Below are 22,127 nucleotides of genomic sequence, written 5' to 3' on the forward strand. Positions count from 1 at the left end.
ACTGATTACATAATTATTCATTGTTAATTTATGTCAAATGCAACAAAGATGATAGATAGGGTGGTGTTATGTAAGATGGCATATATCAGAGAGAAATAACATGGTCAAGGAGTGAAAGAATCTATATGATATTGTCATACTTTTTGTTGTTATTCAGTCACTAAGTCATGTCCAACTCTTTGTGACCTCATGGACCATGGCATGCCAGACTTCCCTGTCCTTCACTATCTCCTGGAGTTGCTTTCCTGAATTGTTGATGCCATCCAGCCAGCTCATCCTCTGTTGCCCCCTTCTCCTCCTGCCCTAAATCTTTCACAGCATCAGGGTCTTTTCCAGTGAGTCAGCTCTTTACATAAGGTGGCCAAAGTATTGTTATTCTTTAGAATTTAGGTTTTAATGCTTTTTTAATAAATGATTATATACAGTGAATATTTATAATGACTATAAACACACACACACATAATGATTTTGAAGTGGTGACTGCTTCCTCTCATCCATTCAGATATGTATTGCATGCATGCTAAGTTGCTTCAGACATATTCAACTCTTTGCAACCCTGTGGACCATAGCCCACCAGGCTCCTCTGTCCATGGGTTTCTGTAGGAAAGAGTACTGGAGTGGGTAGCCATTTCCTCCTCCAGGGGATCTTCCTGACCCAAGGATTGAACCTGGGTCTCTTATCCCTCCTGCATTGGCAGACAGGTTCTTTACCACTAGCTCCACCTGGGAAGCCGTCAGATATATATTAGATTAGTTCAAAATGTAAACTATAGAGAAATAGATAACAAACATTGGCTTTTATTGAAGATAAAAAGAGTTTTAATAGTAATATATTCACATGTTTAAGCAAAAACATCAAACAATTTTTGAGCATTTAAATGCTCAAATGAATAATTTTAGAAATAAGGCCATTTGCAGGAATATGGATCAACCTAGAGATTATCATACTAAGTGAAGTAAGTCAGAAAAAGACAAATACTGTATGACACCACTTATATGTAAAACCTAAAATATGACACAAAAGAACTTATCTATGAAGCAGAAACAGACTGACATGGATAACAGACTTGTAGTTGCCAAGAGGGAGGGAGGATAGGATGGACAGAGTAGCAATTTGAGGTTTGTAGATGTAAACTATTTTATAAAGAATGGATAAACAAAAGATCCTGATGTATAGCACAGAGAACTGTATTCAATATCCTTTGATAAACCATACAGGAAGATAATATTAAAAAGTGTATATATATAAATATGTATTTTATATATATATATATATATATAATAACTGAATCACTTTGCTATACAGCATAAATTAACACACAATATTGTAAGTCAACTATACTTCAATAAAAATGCTAAACTAAATGAAACACTTTAGAAATACATTTTACTTTTAGTATGCTTTTATTTTTTATATTGAAAAATAAGTTGTTAATGTAAAAATAATGGAAGTGTTTTGAATTATCATCTCCATTTCAGAAAAAGGTACCAAGTGATATGGACAAAATAGCAAATATTTTTTTAGTCATTTTACTTAGAATGTTTTACAAATATAATTCCATTTTATTATCACAATAAGTTATTATTTTTATTTAGCAAGTTTCTTTTTAGGAATTTTTACTTGTTTCACAGAACATGTTTAGGCTGAGAATTAAAGAAATTTTAGGTATAATCACACAGCTAATTAATGGTTGGTGCCATGAAAATTCAAATAGCTCTATGGCGTAGTTCCTAAAACATTGCTCTAACCATATACAGTTGAATCTTATTCACAGAATATCCTTAATGTCTCAGTGTAAATCTAGTTTTAATAGCATCAATATTCAATTTTGGTAATTTAGGCATGATTTAAGCATTCATCATTTGAAAGTTACATTTTACTGCTAATTATTCTTAGCTATTGGTTTGGATTCCTGTCCTGAACCACAGACTCCTAGCAGTGGGATTAAAATTGGAGACAGATACATGGTTGGTGATGTAGTATCCTTTCAGTGTGATCAAGGCTATTCTCTTCAGGTAGGTCTATTTTAAAATTTTAGCTTTGAATTCCATTACCCTTTGAGAATATTTTAGCGAATTAATGATTAATAATACAGAAGGTATAAAACAATACTGATCTCAGGCTGCATAATTTAACATTATTAAATCAAAAGGTATTCAATTTGTCAATGAGGTATTTGTGAGAGAAATTGCTGGAATGGACTAAATTTGTTTCGTTTGTAAGCAATCAAAAATGATTTTGGAATCAAAATAAATGTTTACTTTTCTCTCTGTACACATAGGATGTAAAAATTGAACTCCCAGATTTTTAGAATTTGCAAATAAAAATGAAAGTGCTACTTAAAGCATTAAATAAAGCTTCCATGATAATAAATTCCCCAGATCCGTAAAAAAAAATGACTACAGATAAGTTTTACTAAAACTAGGGAGTTACAATGTAAATTCTCAATTTATGTATTTATATTAATACTCTTTGCAAGTTTTTTAAAGGGTCTGAATTTATGGCCTCATAAAAATCTCCCTAAAGCATAGACCTATTAAGAAATTAAGAAAAGAAGAATGAGAAAGAAACTATTTCACATGTTAAATCAATAAATTCCTTAGAGGAAATAAAATTAAAAATGAATGATTTATAGTTTTTAAACTTGTATCCCAAATTATTGGTCTAAGTAAAACATTAAGTTTTTCTGGACTCTATATAAATTTAATATACCTTAGTTGACTTTTCATATTTTTATAGAAGAATTTTATAATCATTTTTTGTCTATCGCACCTTGAATATTACAGCACTTTATTATAAACCACTATGTATCTGGCCATTTCCTTTGTGTAACTATTGCAGTACCTTAGTAGAACATGTTTTGGTAAAACAATGTTAAAACCACAATTTTAATGTGATATAGAGTCTTAATTTTTCTACCAAAATCTTGTTATTTTTTTACATTTTAATACAAGTGTATATAATTACCTTTCTTGTTTTAAGTCACACAAAGATTTCCAATAGTATTAAAAATATTACAATGCAATATATTGTTTTCCTAAGTATCATTCACTATCCTGTGTTATATTTAGACTTTTAAAAATGTGTACTGAACTGCACTGTCTTGTTTATATAGGGCCATTCTCATATTACATGCATGCCTGGACCTGTAAGAAGATGGAATTATCCAATCCCAATTTGTTTGGGTGAGTTAAAGAACTGTAAATTATTTATTAGATATTTTAAAGATACACCTTGTATATGTTGTTTTTTTGAACATAAAGTTTGCCTTTTGCAGGTTTTATGGAAATTATATTCCCAGATAAATGTTTCAATTTTTTTTTAATTTTAAAGTTTTACCTTTTTTGGTCCCAACTTAATTATCAATGTATGGCTTTAAACTAAAAATTGAGAAACAGTATTAGGTTTTCTGATTCCCAGAGAGTTTTCTCAGTATAATGTTGTAGAACTACTCATACTCATAGTTCAGAAAAACAAGTAAATATTCTATTGCTTACTCTTGAGCCAAAATAGGTAAGAAAGCGAGAGTCTACCAAAGGAAGCATGACATCCCATGAGATGTATGATGTATCAAAAGAACACTTGAGACTTTGAAATTTGAGCCCAAATATTTACCCTAATTTAATGCAGCTTCCAATTATTTCTATCCACCTTAAATTTTTTTCACTTTTTTTAATTTCTGGTGTCTGTATGCCACCATTAATATGCTGGGCTCTGTAGAGTATGAAAAGAAAGTGTGAGTTATGATCTCCATCATTAAAACATTTGTTTACCATTTAGAGTTGTAGAAATAAATGAAATGAAATAGGAGAGTGATTTAGTATTTAATGCCATTGACTACCTGATGGAATTTAAGAAAGATGAGAATGGTGTTGACTGAAGTCACTGGGAAATATAGTCAGTCAATAAAATTTACAAAGGGTATTGAATGGCAGATGTAATTAAGTGAATGAAGAAGACTACCCTTTCTAGGTAGGAAAAAAGCAAAAGAATTGATGTGACCTAAATACCTACCAATGTACAGTGAACAAACCTGTAATATATTAGTTTCCTTGGGCTAGTGTAACAAAATGCTATAGACTAAATGACTTCAACGACAGAAATTTATTTTGCCAAATTTCTAGAAGCTAGAAGATCAAGGTCAAGGTGCTGGCAGGGTTGTATTTTTGGAGCATTTCTTTCCTTGACTTGTGGAAGATGATCTTCTCCCTACATCTTGACACGGCCTTTTCATTGTGAGGGAGCTCCCTGATAGTACACCAGTACTATTAGATTAGCGCTCCACCATCATGACTTTATTTAACTTTAACAGTGTCAGACTTTATTTCTTGGGGCTCCAAAATCACTGCAGATGGTGATTGCAGCCATGAACTTAAAAGACACTTACTCCTTCGAAGGAAAGTTATGACCAACCTAGACAGCATATTAAAAAGCAGAGACATCACTCTGCCAACAAAGGTCTGTCTAGTGAAGGCTATGGTTTTTCCAGTGGTCATGTATGAATGTGAGAGTTGGACTGTGTAGAAGGCTGAGCGCCGAAGAATTGATGCTTCTGAACTGTGGTGTTGGAGAAGACTCTGGAGAGTCCCTTGGGCTGCAAGGAGATCCAACTAGTCCATCCTAAAGGAGATCAATCCTGGATGTTCATTGGAAGGACTGATGCTGAAGTTGAAACTCCAGTACTTTGGCCACCTGATGTGAAGAGCTGACTCATTGGAAAAGACCCTGATGCTGGGAGGGATTGAGGGCAGGAGGAGAAGGGGACGACAGAGGATGAGATGGTTAGATGGCATCACCAACTCGATGGACATGAGTTTGAGTAAGCTCCGGGAGTTGGTGATGGACAGGGAGCAGTCCATGGGGTCGCAAAGAGTCGGAGACGACTGAGCGACTGAACTGATCTCCTTAAACGAGATATCACTTATCTCCAAATGCAGTCACATTTGGGAGTTAGGGCTTTAACATATGAATATTGGGAGGACACAATTCAGTCTGTGATGTGTATGTGCTATATGCACAATTTTTATAGAGTACTGGAAATTAATGTTTGAGTAAAGATGTCTTTTATTGACAAACAATATTAAAAGCATTCAGACTTTGGATGACAATTTTGGAAGGATTTATTTTTTTAGGTATTATAAATAATTTATGTATATAATACCAATTACAAATTGCATATATACATATAGTAATTATAAAAATTTATATATACAGATAATACCATTTATGTGTTATGAATATGGGGTGTGTATATATCCAATTAAGTATAAAATTGAGATGATAAAGATAAAAATAATATATATATATTTTGCTGATATGAAACCAGAGAGTTTTGGTCTTTTGTTCATTACTGTTCTTTACTGCCAAGAACAGTTAATATCTTAAGTACATATCCAATAAATATGGTATAGTGAACAAATTAAAGTTTTGGGATTCTACAGTATGTATAGTTTTTATAATGTCTTTCTTGACATTCACTTAGAAACATTTTCTCCATCATAGCATGTTTCCAAAAATTTTATTTTTTAAATGACTGTACAGCACATAGCATAGTCTAATTTGTATAGTTATTCTCTTTTGTTAGCCTAGTTTTTTGTCCTTTTGATATACGTTTATACGCCTTTTGTTCATATTTACACATTTACACACATTTCTTTTTAAGTGTTCTTCACATGTCTTCTTGCAGATATCTTTTGTTTACTTAGGATCTTACATGAGTAGATTAATTTTGTTATTGTATAACTATTTAAAAATTCGATAAATATCTTCAAATTGTTTTAGAAAGTTGTATCAATTTAAATATCACTCAGTTATGATATGGTAATTTCCATTTTGCTGTATTAGTAACTTCGGTTATTACTCTTAACAAATTGCTTAGTTTTTAGGTAAATATTGTGTTTTGATTAAATCTATATTCCATTGAATATTGTTAACAAGGGAAGAATTAGATGGAAGTGATATTTCAATAAAATTAAACTAGAAATTTTAAATTTATATAGACTAAATTTGTATGAAACTGTATTAAATACTGGTCATATTTTGATGTCCAATTTATCTACATTTGAATTTCAGCTAAGGTGCAATAGCTTTGTATGGCAAGTGTATTATTCTGTTTGCTTATCTGCTGTATGGAATAGTAATAGGTCCATTATGAGAACGAAATGAGAGAACACATCAAAGTATTAGCACCAAACCTGAAATACACAGGGTGTCCACAGTGGTATTATAGTGAAAAATATGCAACAACTTAAGGGTCCAATAATGGGGAAAGGGGAAGTGAACATTATATTGGAATATTTAATAACATGAACAAAGTTTACAATATGTAGTCAAATATAAAAAGGCTTAAAGTGATTTTCAGTATGATCCTGTTTTCTTTATGTATGTAGTGTATAAACACACATGCATGAGTGTATGCTTTTCTGCAGAGAAATAAAGAATTATAAAGGTAGACAGGTTATCTATGGGTAGTGGAATTCCAGAGCACTGTTATTTATTTTCTACTCAATTTTTATGTTTCATAAATTTTGGACAGTAAACTTATACTATATTTGACAAAATGTTAGAATTGATATCATGGCCAGTTTTTAAGGAGAAACTGAAGGCAAGAGGCTGATTCAGAGAATGCCTTAAAACTGTAGTCATCAGGTCTCAAGGTTACAATCTCATGAGCTGAAAAATAAACAGTCTGCCAGATATTATGGTTGAAGGAAGGAAAAGTCACTTGAGATTTCTAGGTAATAGAGACAAATCTGAAGGAAAAATCAAAGATGATTTTATCTTGGAGGATTATGCTGTGTTTGTGTCCTTAAGAAAAAAGCATATAATGGGGCTCAAAAGATTCTCCTATGAAACGGCTGGTGAAGCATAACGTTGTCATTAAGGCCTAGGTGTGCATGAGTTTGCAGAGTCACTGAGAAAATAGGCAGGACTGTGGAGCCGAAGTCAGATGCAGTGTTTGGATTCTTCTTGTTTTCATGGTTTGTTGCTATTTTTCTTTCTCTTTCACTATCTGTTTTCTTTTATTCTTTCCTTCTTCTTTCTCTGATTTTGAGATTTACACTCTAGAAATGTGGGCAATGCAGAGGACAGGATTTTGAGATCATTTCTAAAGAGATGGAAAGTAGCAGAATTAGAGGGACAGCGAGTAGCTCAAACACTTGAGATTGTGAAGGCAAGAAAGCAAAAGAGAGTCCTTGTGTTCTTTCAATTAAAATTCAGAATAAAGCAAAACAAATCTACAATTGCATTCTTTCCAGGAACTTTAAAAGTACTTTTGATTGGCCAAAATATTTTCTCTATAATTCCCAATTATCAGATTGTGTAATAAATATATGTGGATAATCAAATTTTAGGAAAATTAATTGGTGAACATTAATGGTTTATTATATATGTTGAAAACTGCTCTGGTTTAAAGGTGGATGAGCTGAGATTTGCGAAGAATGGAAAATATACAGGTGTATTACACAGTGATAATTACAACTTTTAAAGAAAGGTTGATATGCAGATTAACTACAAGGTTATATATATCCCCTTCGTAAAATCTGCTTAATACATAATTTATTCAGCTCACATAGCTAAAGATAGATATCAAACTGGCTATTGATATCACATAGAACATTGATAAACTTTCTACTGAATTTGTCTTTATGATCTATAAGCTGAAGTTTGAATATCTATCTGTTGCTTTCATAATAATAAGTGAATGATGTAACGGGTACTTATAAGGTAACTTTTTAACCTGATGTGCAGTCATGAAACCTGATTCTTCAACCAACAACTGAGATGTGTATTTTAGTCCTTCTGTGACAAAAGGATAAAAATGTACACTAAGAGGAAAGAATTAGCTTCTAGACTGCAGTTGTTCTATTTCATGTTAAATAATTCTATATAAGCATGTAAAAATTAAAACTTGGGTAATTATCTGTTCTTATAGTTTATGGTTAGCTCATCTAATCAGTATAATAGGGACTCTAAAAAAGTATAAATTTATCCCAAAATTCTCAAATATGGGGGCATCTTTTTACTCATGTTATACTCCCCTATCTTTTGTCTAGATTATTTTAGGATAAAGTGAGGCCTTATCTTACAGTCTGTGAATCCCTTGCATATTATCAACAGAAACCAGTATTTTACTTAAAAACCTCTAGCCTCCTCACAAAAAGAGGAAAAGAGGAAAGATTGAGAAATGAAACTCTCCTCAATACAATACTTAGAATGAGTGTTGCTGGCTTGATTTTATTCTAAATTGTATCATCTTTTGAATGAATCAAAACATTTCTAGAAGTACTTTGGATCAGAAATGTACTGCTCACTATGGAAAAGGATCTGTACTTCTTGTTTGATTGTATTCACTACACATGAGCTACTCTTCTCTGTGCAGTAATTGATTTAGCTTGTATTTATAGCTGAGGAAGGAAATACATTATCCTTTTATGTATTTTACAAAGTGCCTTCTCAAATGATTATATTTGAATACTGGTATGTGGTGAATTAGATTGAAAATATTCAAATTTGTATCAGTTTTAGCTCAGAGACTTGATTCACACTTGAAATGCTTTCAGTCTGTTTTTAACACAATGCAGCACTTTGGCTTAAGTGGGACCTCGGTTCTCTTGCAGCTCAGTGCGGTGGCGCAATGTCAGATTTCAGTGGTGTGATCCTCAGCCCTGGGTTTCCCGGAAACTACCCCAGCAGTTTAGATTGCACGTGGACAATAAAGCTGCCCGTAGGTTTTGGTATGTATATTAAAAACACATGAAAGAGTGTTTTTTATATTATTAATTCATCCTTTAAAAAATATCAAAGTGCAGTAAGAGCTTAATGAAATATTCACAAATTATAGTTTACTTTGGGATTGCATGTGCTTTACTTTGAGTTCTTGGATAATTGAAAGAATATGGGCATTTAAAAATTTTATAGGTAGTTGATAAATAGAAAAACCATGATATTTTCCAGACAATGTATATGAATATAGCCTGAGTTAGATGTGTGTAGTAATGATAAATGCAATATGATTTTCATGTATTTTGTTTTTGTAACTCTCTTCTGCTTATTGTAGCCAAGTAGTACATAGAAAAATTATTTTCTGATAATCTATTGAATCTCATATTCATTGTAAATAAATAAGTTTTATACATTTTAAAAGTAGTATAGTTTTTCTACTGTAAGATTTAAATACCCATGTTGACGTAAAATACCTTTCTAATTCTAATAATATAATTCCCAGTGTTCATATATATAGCATTAAATATATGTATAATACATTTCATAATAAATTATTTCCCTCTTGTATCACTAACATATTCTCTTGCAGCTACTTCATTACCCACTAGTCTATAGATGTATAAATAGCAGTGTTAGATTAGGGATAGATTTATTCATTAAATCACAGAAGAATAACATGTACGTACTCCTTGAAATACAAACCTAGTATGTTTAGAGTTAAGATATTCTGTATTATCTCACTTATTGAGAGTGAAAGTGAAAGTCGCTCAGTTGTGTCAGATTCTTTGTGACCCCATGACTAGACAAACCATGGAATTCTCCTGGCCAGAATACTGGAGTGGGTAGCCTTTCCCTTCTCCAGAAGATCTTCCCAACCCAGGGATCAAGCCCAGGTCTCCCGCATTGCAAGCGGATTCTTTACTTGCTGAGACACAAGGGAAGCCCAAGAATGCTGGAGTAGGTAGCCTATCTATTCACCAGCGGATCTTCCCAACCTAGGAATCAAACCAGGGTCTCCTGCATTGCAGGCAGATTCTTTACCAACTGAGCTATCAGAGAAGCCCAACTCACTTATTAGATGCCTCATTTACCCAATGGTTTCCCAGGTCACACTGGTGGTAAGGAACCTACCTGCCTGTGCTGGAGACGTGAGAGGTGTGGTTTTGATCCCTAGGTTGGAAAGATCCCCTTGAGGAGGGCATGACAACCCACTCCAGTATTCTTGGCTGGAGAATCCCATTGACAGAGGAGTCTGGTGGGCTACGGTCCATAGAGTTGCAAAGAGTCAGATACAACTGAGGTGACTTACCTGCATGCATGCATTTAGCCAAAAGCCTCAATCGCCTCAGAATAGTAATTCATTAAGAATGTTTTACATAAATTAATAGAAACTCATAGTTTTAGAATTCTATACTGAGTATGTACATATCATACTCCAGGTATTTTGCTAAGTGCTAGGGATAAACGCATGGTAAAACAGACTATGCACCTTTTCCCAGTTGAGTTACAGTCATGATGGGGAGATGAGTAGTCAAATATGCAATTGCAGTGAAGTAAATTAAAAGAGTACAGGATTAAGCTTAGTACATCCATCCAACCTAGTCCAGGAAATGCAAAAAAAGGTTTACCAGAGGAAGTGATGCCTGAACTGTGGCTTTAAATATAAGTAAGCCCAAAAAAGAGGGTCAGGCTGTGAGGAACACAAAAGAAATTGTAGGTAAACAGAATAACATATGGAAAAATGCAGATAACAAAGCTAAAGAAATTCAACAAACTTGAGCACTATGTGACTGGTTGAAGTTTGGGGAGAATAGTAGGTCACTGAGAGAAGAATGCTGTGGAACTTTCTAATGATAATTATTTTGGCTCCAACATGGGAACACCCTTTAATTTGAAGTCATATTCAAATTCTATGCCTTTTGACTGAACGTGAATAGATGAATAATAGATTTGAAACAGTATGTTTATTCTTATATCTTTTACTAGCTACTTAAGCGGGTTCATCCCATGTTGCTTATGGAGATAAGTGAATTATTTTAAAATAAATTACTAGATATATTTTCAGTAGTGTCATATCATCATAGTTCTTGTTAATGCTTCCTTTATTTTAAAAATTAAGTTTATTAAAAATTAAAAAGTATATGCATCTCTTTCTCTATTTTAGAAATAAAAACAGGAAACTGTTTCTGATTTGATTACATTTAAGTTTTCCTACTGTTTTCTTTGAGTTTTGGTTACCTCAAATATTGGTTCTAATGTATTTGAACAAATAATTTATAAATATTAAAAGAAAATTGACTGCATATAAAGTTGAAATATTTCTTATCATGTCTATGCAAATATTCTTGATAAGATAATGTGTGAAAAGATTACTCTGGGGAAATTTTTAGAAAAATATGCACTTCTTGTAGCTTCACATATTAAGATAATCAAGTTCAAACTTCTCAGAAGATTTTCTGTTTATCCAGAAATATGTTTAATATTTTAAAGCATATTTCCAGTATTTCCCAAATTTATTTGTTCATAGAATTCTTTTTACATGTATCAGAGGATTTGCATGTAACTGTTTCCAGGAACAAAATATGACTTGACTTGAAAACCTCACTAGTTATTAAGAGCAACAGCCCAAGAGCCAGAGTATCTGAGTTGTAATTTCAGTTCTTTTAGGATATTGTGTATGCCTAGCATAATGTTGAGCTTCCCTGTGCCTCAGTTTCTTCATTCTCACAAGTAAACCACGAGCATGGAATGTTAGCATATAAAAAACTTAAAATAGTGCCTTGCAAAAGGAAAACACAAAAAATGTCAGATTTTGTTACTAAAAAGTTGAAGAATGGTAGCTGTGAAAACAAAACATAAAATTCAATAAAAACTGAATATTAATTGAATTAAGGGAACATACCTCTTTAAGGTCACCAACTCAAAGGACATGAGTTTGAGCAAACTCCAGAAGATGGTGAAGGACAGGGAAACCTGGCCCGGTGCCATCCATGGGGTCACAGAGAGTCGGACATGACTGAGTGATTGAACAACAATGTCAATGAGACTTTTATCTTTTCTACCCCAAAGACATTTCACTATCCCATATTTTAGTTATGTTTATAAAGAAATTATTTTGTAATATAGCAAATAACAATGACCCCTAGATTTTATCACAAATATTATATAACATTTGGCCTTATCTTCTGACAAGAAAATACTAAAACAGCATACTGAAAATTACATGCCTCAAAATGATATTTTGGAGAAGTTGATTTATCCCCTTATGTGACTAATTTCTAACACAGTCGTGAAATCTGATTATGTTAATATATAAAACTTTGCAATCGTATTTTGCCCTCAGATTGGCCTTTTACAAAATAAAAATTATTGAGTGGCTTTTAATCTTTAAGAGTTGATTGATCTAATTTTAAATGGTATTAAAGAGCAAGAAAGCTACTTTCTTGATTAGTTTTGCTATGGTGACATTGTAGTAAAATGAGATTTTCCCATGTTACAAATTGTGGGCATTTGAGAGCAGTATTCTATTACTTTGAACTATAGCAAAGCTAATTATTCTGAGCAGACAGCACACCCATGGCCCAGATCTTGACAGTATGCCTCTCAACCTAAATGGAAATATATCTTAAGATCATTAATGTGAATGTGTGTGTTTGTATATATGCATGCATTTAATTTGGTAAAAAATAAATAAATAAAGTAGCATAATGTTTGTTTTTCTTCCTTAGGTGTCCATCTGCAGTTTGTAAATTTTTCTACAGAAACCATACATGATTATTTGGAAGTAAGAAGTGGGTCCTCAGAAACTAGTACTGTTATTGGCCGACTGAGTGGTCCTCAAATACCATCTTCCCTGTTTAGCACAACCCATGAAACCAGCTTGTACTTTCACAGTGACTACTCACAGAACAAACAAGGGTTCCACATTGTTTACCAAGGTGAGTGGGGTAATACAGAATGGGAGCTTACTTAGCCTTAGACAGCTCTTAGCAATCTAACTCTCAAGTATTTTCTATATTGTGTTTTAGAAAGAAAAGAGGAGCCTAACCAAGGCAAGCTTCAGTTAGGAAGAGTTTTAAACAATACAATTTCCAGGCAAGCAAATGTAGGAAAATGATGTCTTTTTGAGGCCTTACAAATTCTAACCATGAAAAAAGTATTTAATTCATTTTAATACACAATCAAATAAAACAAATCAAGGCCAGGCAGTCAGACAGGGCATGGGGAAATTTAAGACTGAGTCTTGGCTTTTATATCAAAGTGAGTATATTGAAAAGATATTTTGTGGTGCTCATCTGCTATATGTAAAGTTATTCTTTTTTACTTTATAATGAAAGAATAACATAACATTCATTGATATCATTCTACTGTTTTGAAAATATGAAATAAATAAATACTTTTTCAATCATATTATATTAGGCCTATTTCCAATATAAGTCTGCTGCATGACCTTAAGCATGAATTTCATCCCTTTAGAATATAAAGCTTAGACTCTGGAAGAACTAGGCTTAAATGTGGATTCTCTATGTGCAGTCTTAAGTGATGTAGGGCATAAGTTCATTTTTTCCTTTTCATGATAGAGTTAGTAAGAGTACCTCTCAGATAAGTTGTTTTGAACTTTGTGATGAAATGATTGTAAAATATTTACCATGTTGTATATCATTTGTAATTATTTAGTGTAGTTTCTGTTTTGGTGTTTTCTGTTTGTTTTTGCTTTTTACTATAATTTCAGATCTTAAAAGTCTGAAATTTAAAAGTAAAGGTTTAAAGTTATGATATTTATTCAAACAATGCAGTTCCAATTATTGTAATATGCAATCAAAAATAGCAAACTTTAATTACATCACTGCCTTAATTATTAAAGGATTTAATGATCATGTGATTTTTTAAAAATTTAAGTTTTTCCTGAGTTCTAGTTGATTCACAAGTAGCTGATACTTTTGGACATGAGCTCCACCAGAGCAGGGGTCTTTCTGTTGTTCATTCTTGTGTCTCAAGTGCCTAGAAAAGTAAAAGTACAATAAATATTTGCTGAATAGAAGTATATACCTAAAAATAAATTTAAGAGTAGTTAAATTTTGACTGTGGATCACCATAAACTGGAAAATCCTGAAAGAGATGGGAATACCAGACCACCTGACCTGCCTCTTGAGAAATCTGTATGCAGGTCAGGAAGCAACAGTTAGAACTGGACATGGAACAACAGACTGTTTCCAAATAGGAAAAGGGGTACATCAAGGCTGTATATTGTCACCCTGCTTATTTAACTTATATGCAGAGTACATCATGAGAAATGCTGGGCTGGAGGCCACAAGCAGGAATCAAGATTGCAGGGAGAAATATCAATAACCTCAGATATGCAGATGACACCACCCTTATGGCGGAAAGTGAAGAAGAACTGAAGAGCCTCTTGATGAAAGTGAAAGAGGAGAGTGAAAAAGTTGGCTTAAAGCTCAACATTCAGAACACTAAGATCATGGCATCTGGTCCCATCACTCCATGGGAAACAGATGGGGAGACAGTGGAAACAGTGAGAGACTTTATTTTGGGGGGCTCCAAAATCACTGCTGATGGTGATTGCAGCCCTGAAATTAAAAGACACTTACTTCTTCAAAGAAAAGTTATGACCAACCTAGATAGCATATTAAAAAGCAGAGACATCACTTTGCCAACAAAGGTCTGTCTAGTCAAGGCGATGGTTTTTCCAGTAATCATGTATGGGTGTGACAGTTGGACTGTAAAGAAAGCTGAGCGCCGAACAATGATGCTTTGAACTGTGGTGTTGGAGAAGACCCTTGAGAGTCCCTTGAACTGCAAGGAGATCCAACCTGTCCATCTTGAAGGAGATAAGTCCTGGGTGTTCATCGGAAGGACTGATGTTGAAGCTGAAACTCCGATACTTTGGCCACCTGATGGGAAGAGCTGACTCATTGGAAAAGATGCTAGTTTTGGGAAAGACTGAGAGGAGGAGGAGAAGGGGACAACAGAGGATGAGGTGTTTGGATGGCATCACTGACTCAAGGGACTTGGGTTTGGGTAGACTGGGAGTTGGTGATGGACAGGAAGGCCTGGTGTGCTGCGGTTCATGGGTTTGCAAAGAGTCGGACATGACTGAGCGACTGAACTGGAACTGGAACAAAACATCTAAGTCAAATCACTGTACTGTACGCCTTAAATTCATGCAGTGATGTGCATCAATTATATTTAAATAAAACTGAGAAAAATTATCTTTTACATGTGATTGAATATTGAAAGGATTTATTTAAAAGAGTAATATATCCTAATTACTAATAATCAAATGATATACATTTACCCTAAATTGAAATGACTTTTTGATTTGATATATTTTGCTTATGGAATGAAGAAGGCAGTGGCAACCCACTCCAGTTCTCTTGCCTGGAAAATCCTAGGGATGGAGGAGGCTGGTGGGCTGCCATCTATAGGATCGCACAGAGTCGGACACGACTGAAGCGACTTAGCAGCAGCAGCAGCTTATGGAATATTAATTCAAATGAAAAAGACAATTTAAGCACTTAACATCCTTAAAGGAGTGTTCATTAATTCTGAAAACTTTCGAGTATTTAATTTTAAAATATTAGAGTAATATCTTAGTTAACAACTTAGGGTACCTTATTCAACCTTAAATGTAAATTTTTGATTTGGAAAATTTAGAATTTAATGGGCTCAGTGTTAATATTCTCAATTTTGTGGTTACATAGGAGTATCCTTTTCTTTGTGAAATAGAAGTGATGGGTCAACTTATTCTCAACTAATTTGAAAAGAAGAAAGTGTGTTCACACACACACACACACACACACACAGATGTAGATGGGGACAGGGTTAAGGAAAGAAAGAGACAATGATGAAGATGTATCAGAGTTAACCACTGGGAAACCTGGCTGATGGCATAGTTCTTACCATTGCAACCTTTGTGTAGCTTTGGAACTACTGAAAAATAAAAAAAAAAAGTTTTTAATAAAGGAATTTAATGGTCAGTAGAAAAATAATCTCTGCTGGTAATTTAAATTTTACTAATTATATATGGTTTTGAATTTCTTAAAAATAAAGTCTCAAATATTAATAATATATGAGTATGTATACTGTTTATAGGTTCAAAATTTTTTCAGCAGTGTTTATTAAGCACCTAATATGTAAAAGGCAGTAAGCAAAGCTTTTAGGATACAGTGATAAAAGCAGGAACTTTGCTCTCATGTAGAATGTGGAGCAACATTTGTATGAACAAATAAAATAGTTGTGCTTCAATGCCAAGAGTATCATGATAACTGAAGTACAAAATTTATATTAGAAGGAAATTGTTTCCTAGTACTTTATATTGTTAAATAACTTCTTTAGAAAAACTTGATGGAGTGTGATTTATTTTTTTTAGAGGGAAAATTACCTTAAGAAATTCAGAAAGACTCAGAATTAGGCTTAGACATATATGACATGTATTTATTTTATTTTATAAACATGTGATATAACCAGAAAGCAATTGCATTCTAGGTAAAGGGATCAGAGTATGTTTGCTTAAAATTGTGGCTTTAAGGGTAATTTATATTTTCATTAAAACTTTAAATAGATTTCATCAGTGAGTGAATAAACAATGTATTTTAATAAATTATGCTAAAATTCAAATATGAAAATTATAGACATAAGAAACATACAGTCATTAACATCACTTGCTATAAACCCAAATTACTATTTCTAACCAACTGCAAGCAGCACTGCATCTATTTTGCAGATTGCAAATAGTACCCACTTGTGGTCTTTCACAATTCAGAAAGGAAAATTTTCTTTTTTTTACATTTTCCAGCCTATCAGTTGCAAAGCTGTCCTGATCCACGCCCATTTCGAAATGGTTTTGTAATCGGCAATGATTTTACTGTGGGTCAAACCATTTCATTTGAATGTTTCCCTGGATATACACTGATTGGAAATTCAGCCCTCACTTGCCTTCATGGAGTGAGTCGTAACTGGAATCATCCACTTCCAAGGTGTGAAGGTATGCTTCTAACTTGAAGCCATCTTTTAGGTGATATAATCTGTGCTTAATAATTCTTGTTTTGGTACTCTTTTTCTATTCTCCTCTTTAAATATCATGCTAAATATAGAGTCTTCCTTTCAGTTGAAGAATTAGAGTTAGTGCAAAGACCTTAAAACTCCATAATAAAGAACTAATTTTGTTATTCTTGAGTCAGGAGTCCTAGCCTTCTCTATTGGATGCCAAATTAAAGTTGGTTAACACTTTAGAGCTTCTCCTATGTGATGTCTATGTGAGTGCATGTGTGTTTGTTTAGTAATCATTCTTTTACAAACCAGTAGCCCAGATACTGCTACTGAATTTGGGCTCATTTCTTCTAAAATAAATAAATAAAAATGCCTCGAACCTCTTATAAGTCCTTATATTTATACATGATATAAGACAAAAGTTGAACAGTATATATACGGATAAAGTATTTGAAAAAAGAGAATACAATGTAATTTACTAATCTAGTGATAGTGAAATACTATGTAGAATACCTCATGCTGAAAGATAAATAAACATTCACTCTGTTTGGTTCATGGTTTCCAGCTTCATTTTATATACCTTAACTGAGGTAGAAACATAACCCAGATGTCTTTTATACTAAGAGGTATGAAATGTTTGCAATTTTTTGTTATCGATTTACTATGATTCTACTTAAACATATTGTATCTTTTATGTAGCTCTTTGTGGAGGGAATATAACTGCAATGAATGGTACCATTTACTCTCCTGGGTATCCAGATGAATATCCAAACTTTCAAGACTGTTTTTGGCTCGTAAAAGTACCCCCTGGAAATGGAATCTACATCAACTTTACTGTCCTACAAACAGAACCAATCTATGATTTCATCACTGTATGGTAAGCCAAGACCTCTGTTATTGATTGATTCAACTGTGTATAACAGTGAAATAGGATAGGAGTAAAAATATATCACAGTCCTCTGTACAGATTGCCATCCGATGCTTGAACTGGTGTGAATAACTGAAGGTGACATTGTGTTTTGCAGAATAAGACAGATAAAGATTTCAGTTTGTTTGCCCATGAAGTAGCTAAACACATAGAACAAAAACTTCATGGGTGGAAAAATATCACATTTGTTATTAAAATAATGTGCAAAACCTGGGAATTAAATCAGAGTAAGTTTATGGTAAGAAAGTTCTCTATTTCAAAACTAGTGAAATTTAAAAGGCTATATTCCAATAAGTTGCTTAATACAGCTACTGAATTTCTGTCATAATAATTCATCATATTATTTTGTATTATTATTATCCTGTTAATTAAAATATCTCTAAACCATAAAGAAAATATATGAATTATTTTTTTACAGTTTGTTAATTGAATTACTGTATGACTTCTAAAATTCTTTCTAAATTTAACAGTCTATGATTCTCAAGATTTTTTGAAGAAAATAAAAGGAGGGAAAACCTCCAGCATTTGGGAGGATCTGGGTTGTGACCAGGAAGCCAAGGCAATTTAATTAATTACAGCTAACATGAATGCATTTCATTTAGGTGAAAATGTTATCTATTTCTCACTTTACATTTTTAAGTATTTTATCACCCAAGTAAACATATACCAATATGATTTGGCACTTGCTGATTATTTCATCTACTGCATCTTTATATCTCATATGTAATACTTTCATTAAACTTTGTGTGAAACTTTCCCAAAACATCAATCTCATTCTCCCTTCCCACTCCCTGCCCTGTCTCTCCCCTGTAGGGATGGACCAGACCAAAACTCACCACAGATTGGACAGTTCAGTGGCAATACTGCTTTGGAATCAGTCTACAGCACTTCAAATCAGATTCTAATCAAATTCCACAGTGATTTCACAACAAGTGGCTTTTTTGTGCTCAGTTATCATGGTTGGTATCATCTAGGAATTTCTGTTTATTTGGCAATGTTTGAAATTGTCATGGAAAAATTGAGTATAATATATATTTAGCCAGTGATTGAAAAGGTATTAAAATCTGACAGTTTTTTTTTATCACTTCAAATACTTTTACTTGCAAACAATGACCTCTTCTAAGCATTTAAAGACATTAAAATCTGAGCAAAGGGAAATAAAAAATAAATCAGTCAGTAATTATCCCAGTAGAAAATAATCATTTCTTGCAAAGAAATCCATAAAAGAGAACCAGCTGTTCGTATTTTATTACATGTAATTTTGAAGCATCAATAGATTTTTTTTCAATACAAAATGTTTAATCTATTCAACCTGCTGTGAGTCTTTCTAAAATTAGCATCCAATAACTTTATGCTTTGGATCGTATCACTCATTCATTTATACTCTCTTGTTTCACAACTGTATCTCTTCTAGAATCTTACAGTTTTAAATGACTATTCCAGATCATTAACTTCATAGCTTTTATTCCTGCAAAATAATTTATGAAGAATTGCAATTTCAATTCTTTGTATAGAATTATTCTGGGTTCTCTCTTCATAATATTCACTTTCTTAAAAGAGCATTCAGATGGTTTCACAGGTTTTTTTATGTATTTGTATGTTAAATTTTGTTACATTATATATATGAAAATATTTACTTTTATATTTAGTGAAATATGAAACTATAGGGACTATATTTTTTCATCTGTTATGACCATAGTTTCATAAACTCATTCTGTTTCATATGACTTTGTCAGACCAGTTCCATGATCAATATTAAGATGCTACTAAATTAAATTTGCAAAAATCATATTAAAATTTCCAAGGTGAACATGTACCTTGTACATCACATTAACAAACAGTGTAATGTTTTATTCTACAAAGTAAGAAAATCTTTGGAAGTCAAAGATTATATTATGTGAAAAATATGGTAAGTCAAATATGGTTATGAACAAAAATACTTAAAGTACATTCGGTACAGAAATATATAGAAAACAGACCAGAAAATATTCAATTTCCTTAACCTCAGCAGTTATCAATCAGTAGATAATGCCCAATTTGCGCTTCTGTAGTGGCCAGAGCTGCATGTATGCTTCAGTATAGCGAATTAGAAAACAGGGAAATCAGTTAGAAAACTAGGAATTAGGCTGTTTACATTTTTAGTGACTCATTAGCCTTTTTCAGTAACTCATTGGCCTTTTTCATTACTTTTTTAGTAACTCATTAGCCTTTATCAGTAACTCATTAGCCTAAATTGTTCATTGGTGTGAGCAGTATGCAGGTACAGTCTAAAGCAGCAACAATAGCTTTAATACTTTGAAAGATAATCGTAGTTTGAGAACAAAAAGCTAAATGATTTCTAAGTTCAAAAGATGAATTCATTGCTGAAATACATTCTGTACATTTTCTCTCTTCATGATTCCCTACATAAATATTTATTAGTCTGCATCTCGCCTGAACAAGTGAATAAAGAAAGGACAGTTCATTCGGTTCAATTCAGTGGCTCAGTCATGTCCAACTCTTTGCGACCCATGGACTGGGTCGCATGCCAGGATACCTTGTCTATCACCAGCTCACGGAGCTTGCTCACTCATGTCCATCAAGTTGGTGATGCCTTCCAACTATCTCATCCTGTTGTCCCCTTCTCCTCCTGCCTTCAATCTTTCCCAGCATCAGGGACTTTTCTAATAGGTCAGCTCTCAGCATCATGTGGCCAAAGTGTTGGAGCATCACTTTCAGCATCAGTCCTTCCAACAAATATTCAGGACTGATTTCCTTTTCGATTGACTGATTTGATCTCCTTGCAGTCCAAGGGGCCCTCAAGAGTCTTCTCCAACAAGATAGTTCAAAAGCATCAATTATTCAGCACTTAGCTTTCTTTATAGTCCAACTCTCACGTCCATACATAACTACTGGAAAAACCATAGCTTTGAGTATATGGACCTTTGACAGCAAATAAAGCCTCTGCTTCTTAATATGCTCTCTAGGTTTGTCATAGCTTTTCTTGCAAGGAACAAGCATTGTATAATTTCATGGCTGCAGTCATCATCTGCAGTGATTTTGAAGCCCAAGAAAATAAAGTTTGTCACTGTTTCCATTGTTCCCCCCATCTATTTCGCCATGAAGTGATGGGATCAGAAAGTGCTGCACTCAATAGACCAGCAAATTTGGAAAACTCAGCAGTGCCCACAGGACTGGAAAAGGTCAGTTTTCATTCCAATCTTGAAGAAAGGCAGTGCCAAATAAATTACAAATTACCGCACAATTGCACTCATCTCACATTCTAGCAAATAATGCTGAAAATTCTCCAAGCAAGGCTTCAACAGTATGTGAACCGAGAACTTCCAGATATTCAAGCTGGATTTAGAAAAGGCAGAGGACCAAAGATGAAATTACCAACATCTGTTGGATCATAGAAAAAGCAGGAGAATTCCAGAAAAACATCTGCTTCATTGACTACACCAAAGCTTTTGATTGTGTGGATCACAGCAAACTATGGAAAATACTTAAAGAGACCATACTAGACCATCTTACCTACCTCCTGGGAAAACTGTATGCAGGTCAAGAACCAACAGTTAGAACAGGACATGGAACAACAGACTGGTTCCAAATAGGCAAAGGAGTATGTCAAGGCTATACATTGTCACCCTGCTTATTTAACTTATATACATAACACATCATGTGAAATGCCAGGCTGGATGAAGCACAAACTGGAATCAAGATTGCCGGGAGAAATGTCAGTAAACTCAGATATGTGGATAACACCACGCTTATGGCAGAAAGTGAAGAGGAACTAAAGAACTTCTTGATGAAAGTGAGAGAAGAGAGTGAAAAAAGCTGGCTTAAAACTCAACATTCAAAAAATCAAAGATCATGGCATCTGGTCGCATCACTTCATGGCAAATAGATGGGGAAACAATGGAGACAGACAGTGACAGACTTTATTTTCTTGGGTTCCAAAATCACTGCAGATGGTGACTGTAGCCATGATTAAAAGAGGCTTGCTCCATGGAAGAAAAACTATGACCAACCTAGACAGTATATGAAGAAGAAGAGACATTACTTTGCCAACAAAAGTCCATGTAGGCAAAGCTATGGTTTTTCCAGTAGCCATGTATAGATGTGAGAGTTGGACCATAAAGAAAGCTGTGCACCCAAAGAATTGATGCTTTTGAACTGTGGTATTAGAGAAGACTGTTAAGAGTCCCTTGGGCTGCAAGGAGATCCAACCAGTCCATCCTAAAGGAAATCAGTCCTGAATATTTACCAGAAAGATTGATGCTGAAGCTGACACTCCAATAGTTTGGCCACGTGATGCAAAGAGCTGACTCATTAGAAAAGACCCTGATGCTGGTAAAGGATGAAGGCAGGTGGAGAAGGGGAAGACAGAGGATGAGATGGTTGGATGGCATCACTGACTCGATGGACTTGAATTTGAGCATGCTCCGGGAGCTGGTGATGTACAGGGATCCTGGTGTGCTGCTG

At 33.7% G+C, this 22,127-nt stretch overlaps 1 protein-coding gene across 1 annotated transcript in view; it reads left to right on the top strand.

The window, feature by feature from the left end:
- CSMD3 (CUB and Sushi multiple domains 3) overlaps nt 1-22,127 on the top strand; it is a 1,309,925-nt gene that overhangs the window by 1,167,658 nt on the left and 120,140 nt on the right. The window contains exons 39-45 of the mRNA XM_043483744.1: nt 1,898-2,016; nt 3,117-3,186; nt 8,623-8,739; nt 12,457-12,666; nt 16,542-16,730; nt 17,435-17,612; nt 18,477-18,622. Coding sequence (XP_043339679.1) covers nt 1,898-2,016; nt 3,117-3,186; nt 8,623-8,739; nt 12,457-12,666; nt 16,542-16,730; nt 17,435-17,612; nt 18,477-18,622 — 1,029 coding nt within the window. The remainder of the gene's footprint in view (nt 1-1,897; nt 2,017-3,116; nt 3,187-8,622; nt 8,740-12,456; nt 12,667-16,541; nt 16,731-17,434; nt 17,613-18,476; nt 18,623-22,127) is intronic.

The sequence above is a fragment of the Cervus canadensis genome, chromosome 12, assembly GCF_019320065.1.
Source record: "Cervus canadensis isolate Bull #8, Minnesota chromosome 12, ASM1932006v1, whole genome shotgun sequence".
Classification (NCBI taxonomy): Eukaryota; Metazoa; Chordata; class Mammalia; order Artiodactyla; family Cervidae; genus Cervus; species Cervus canadensis.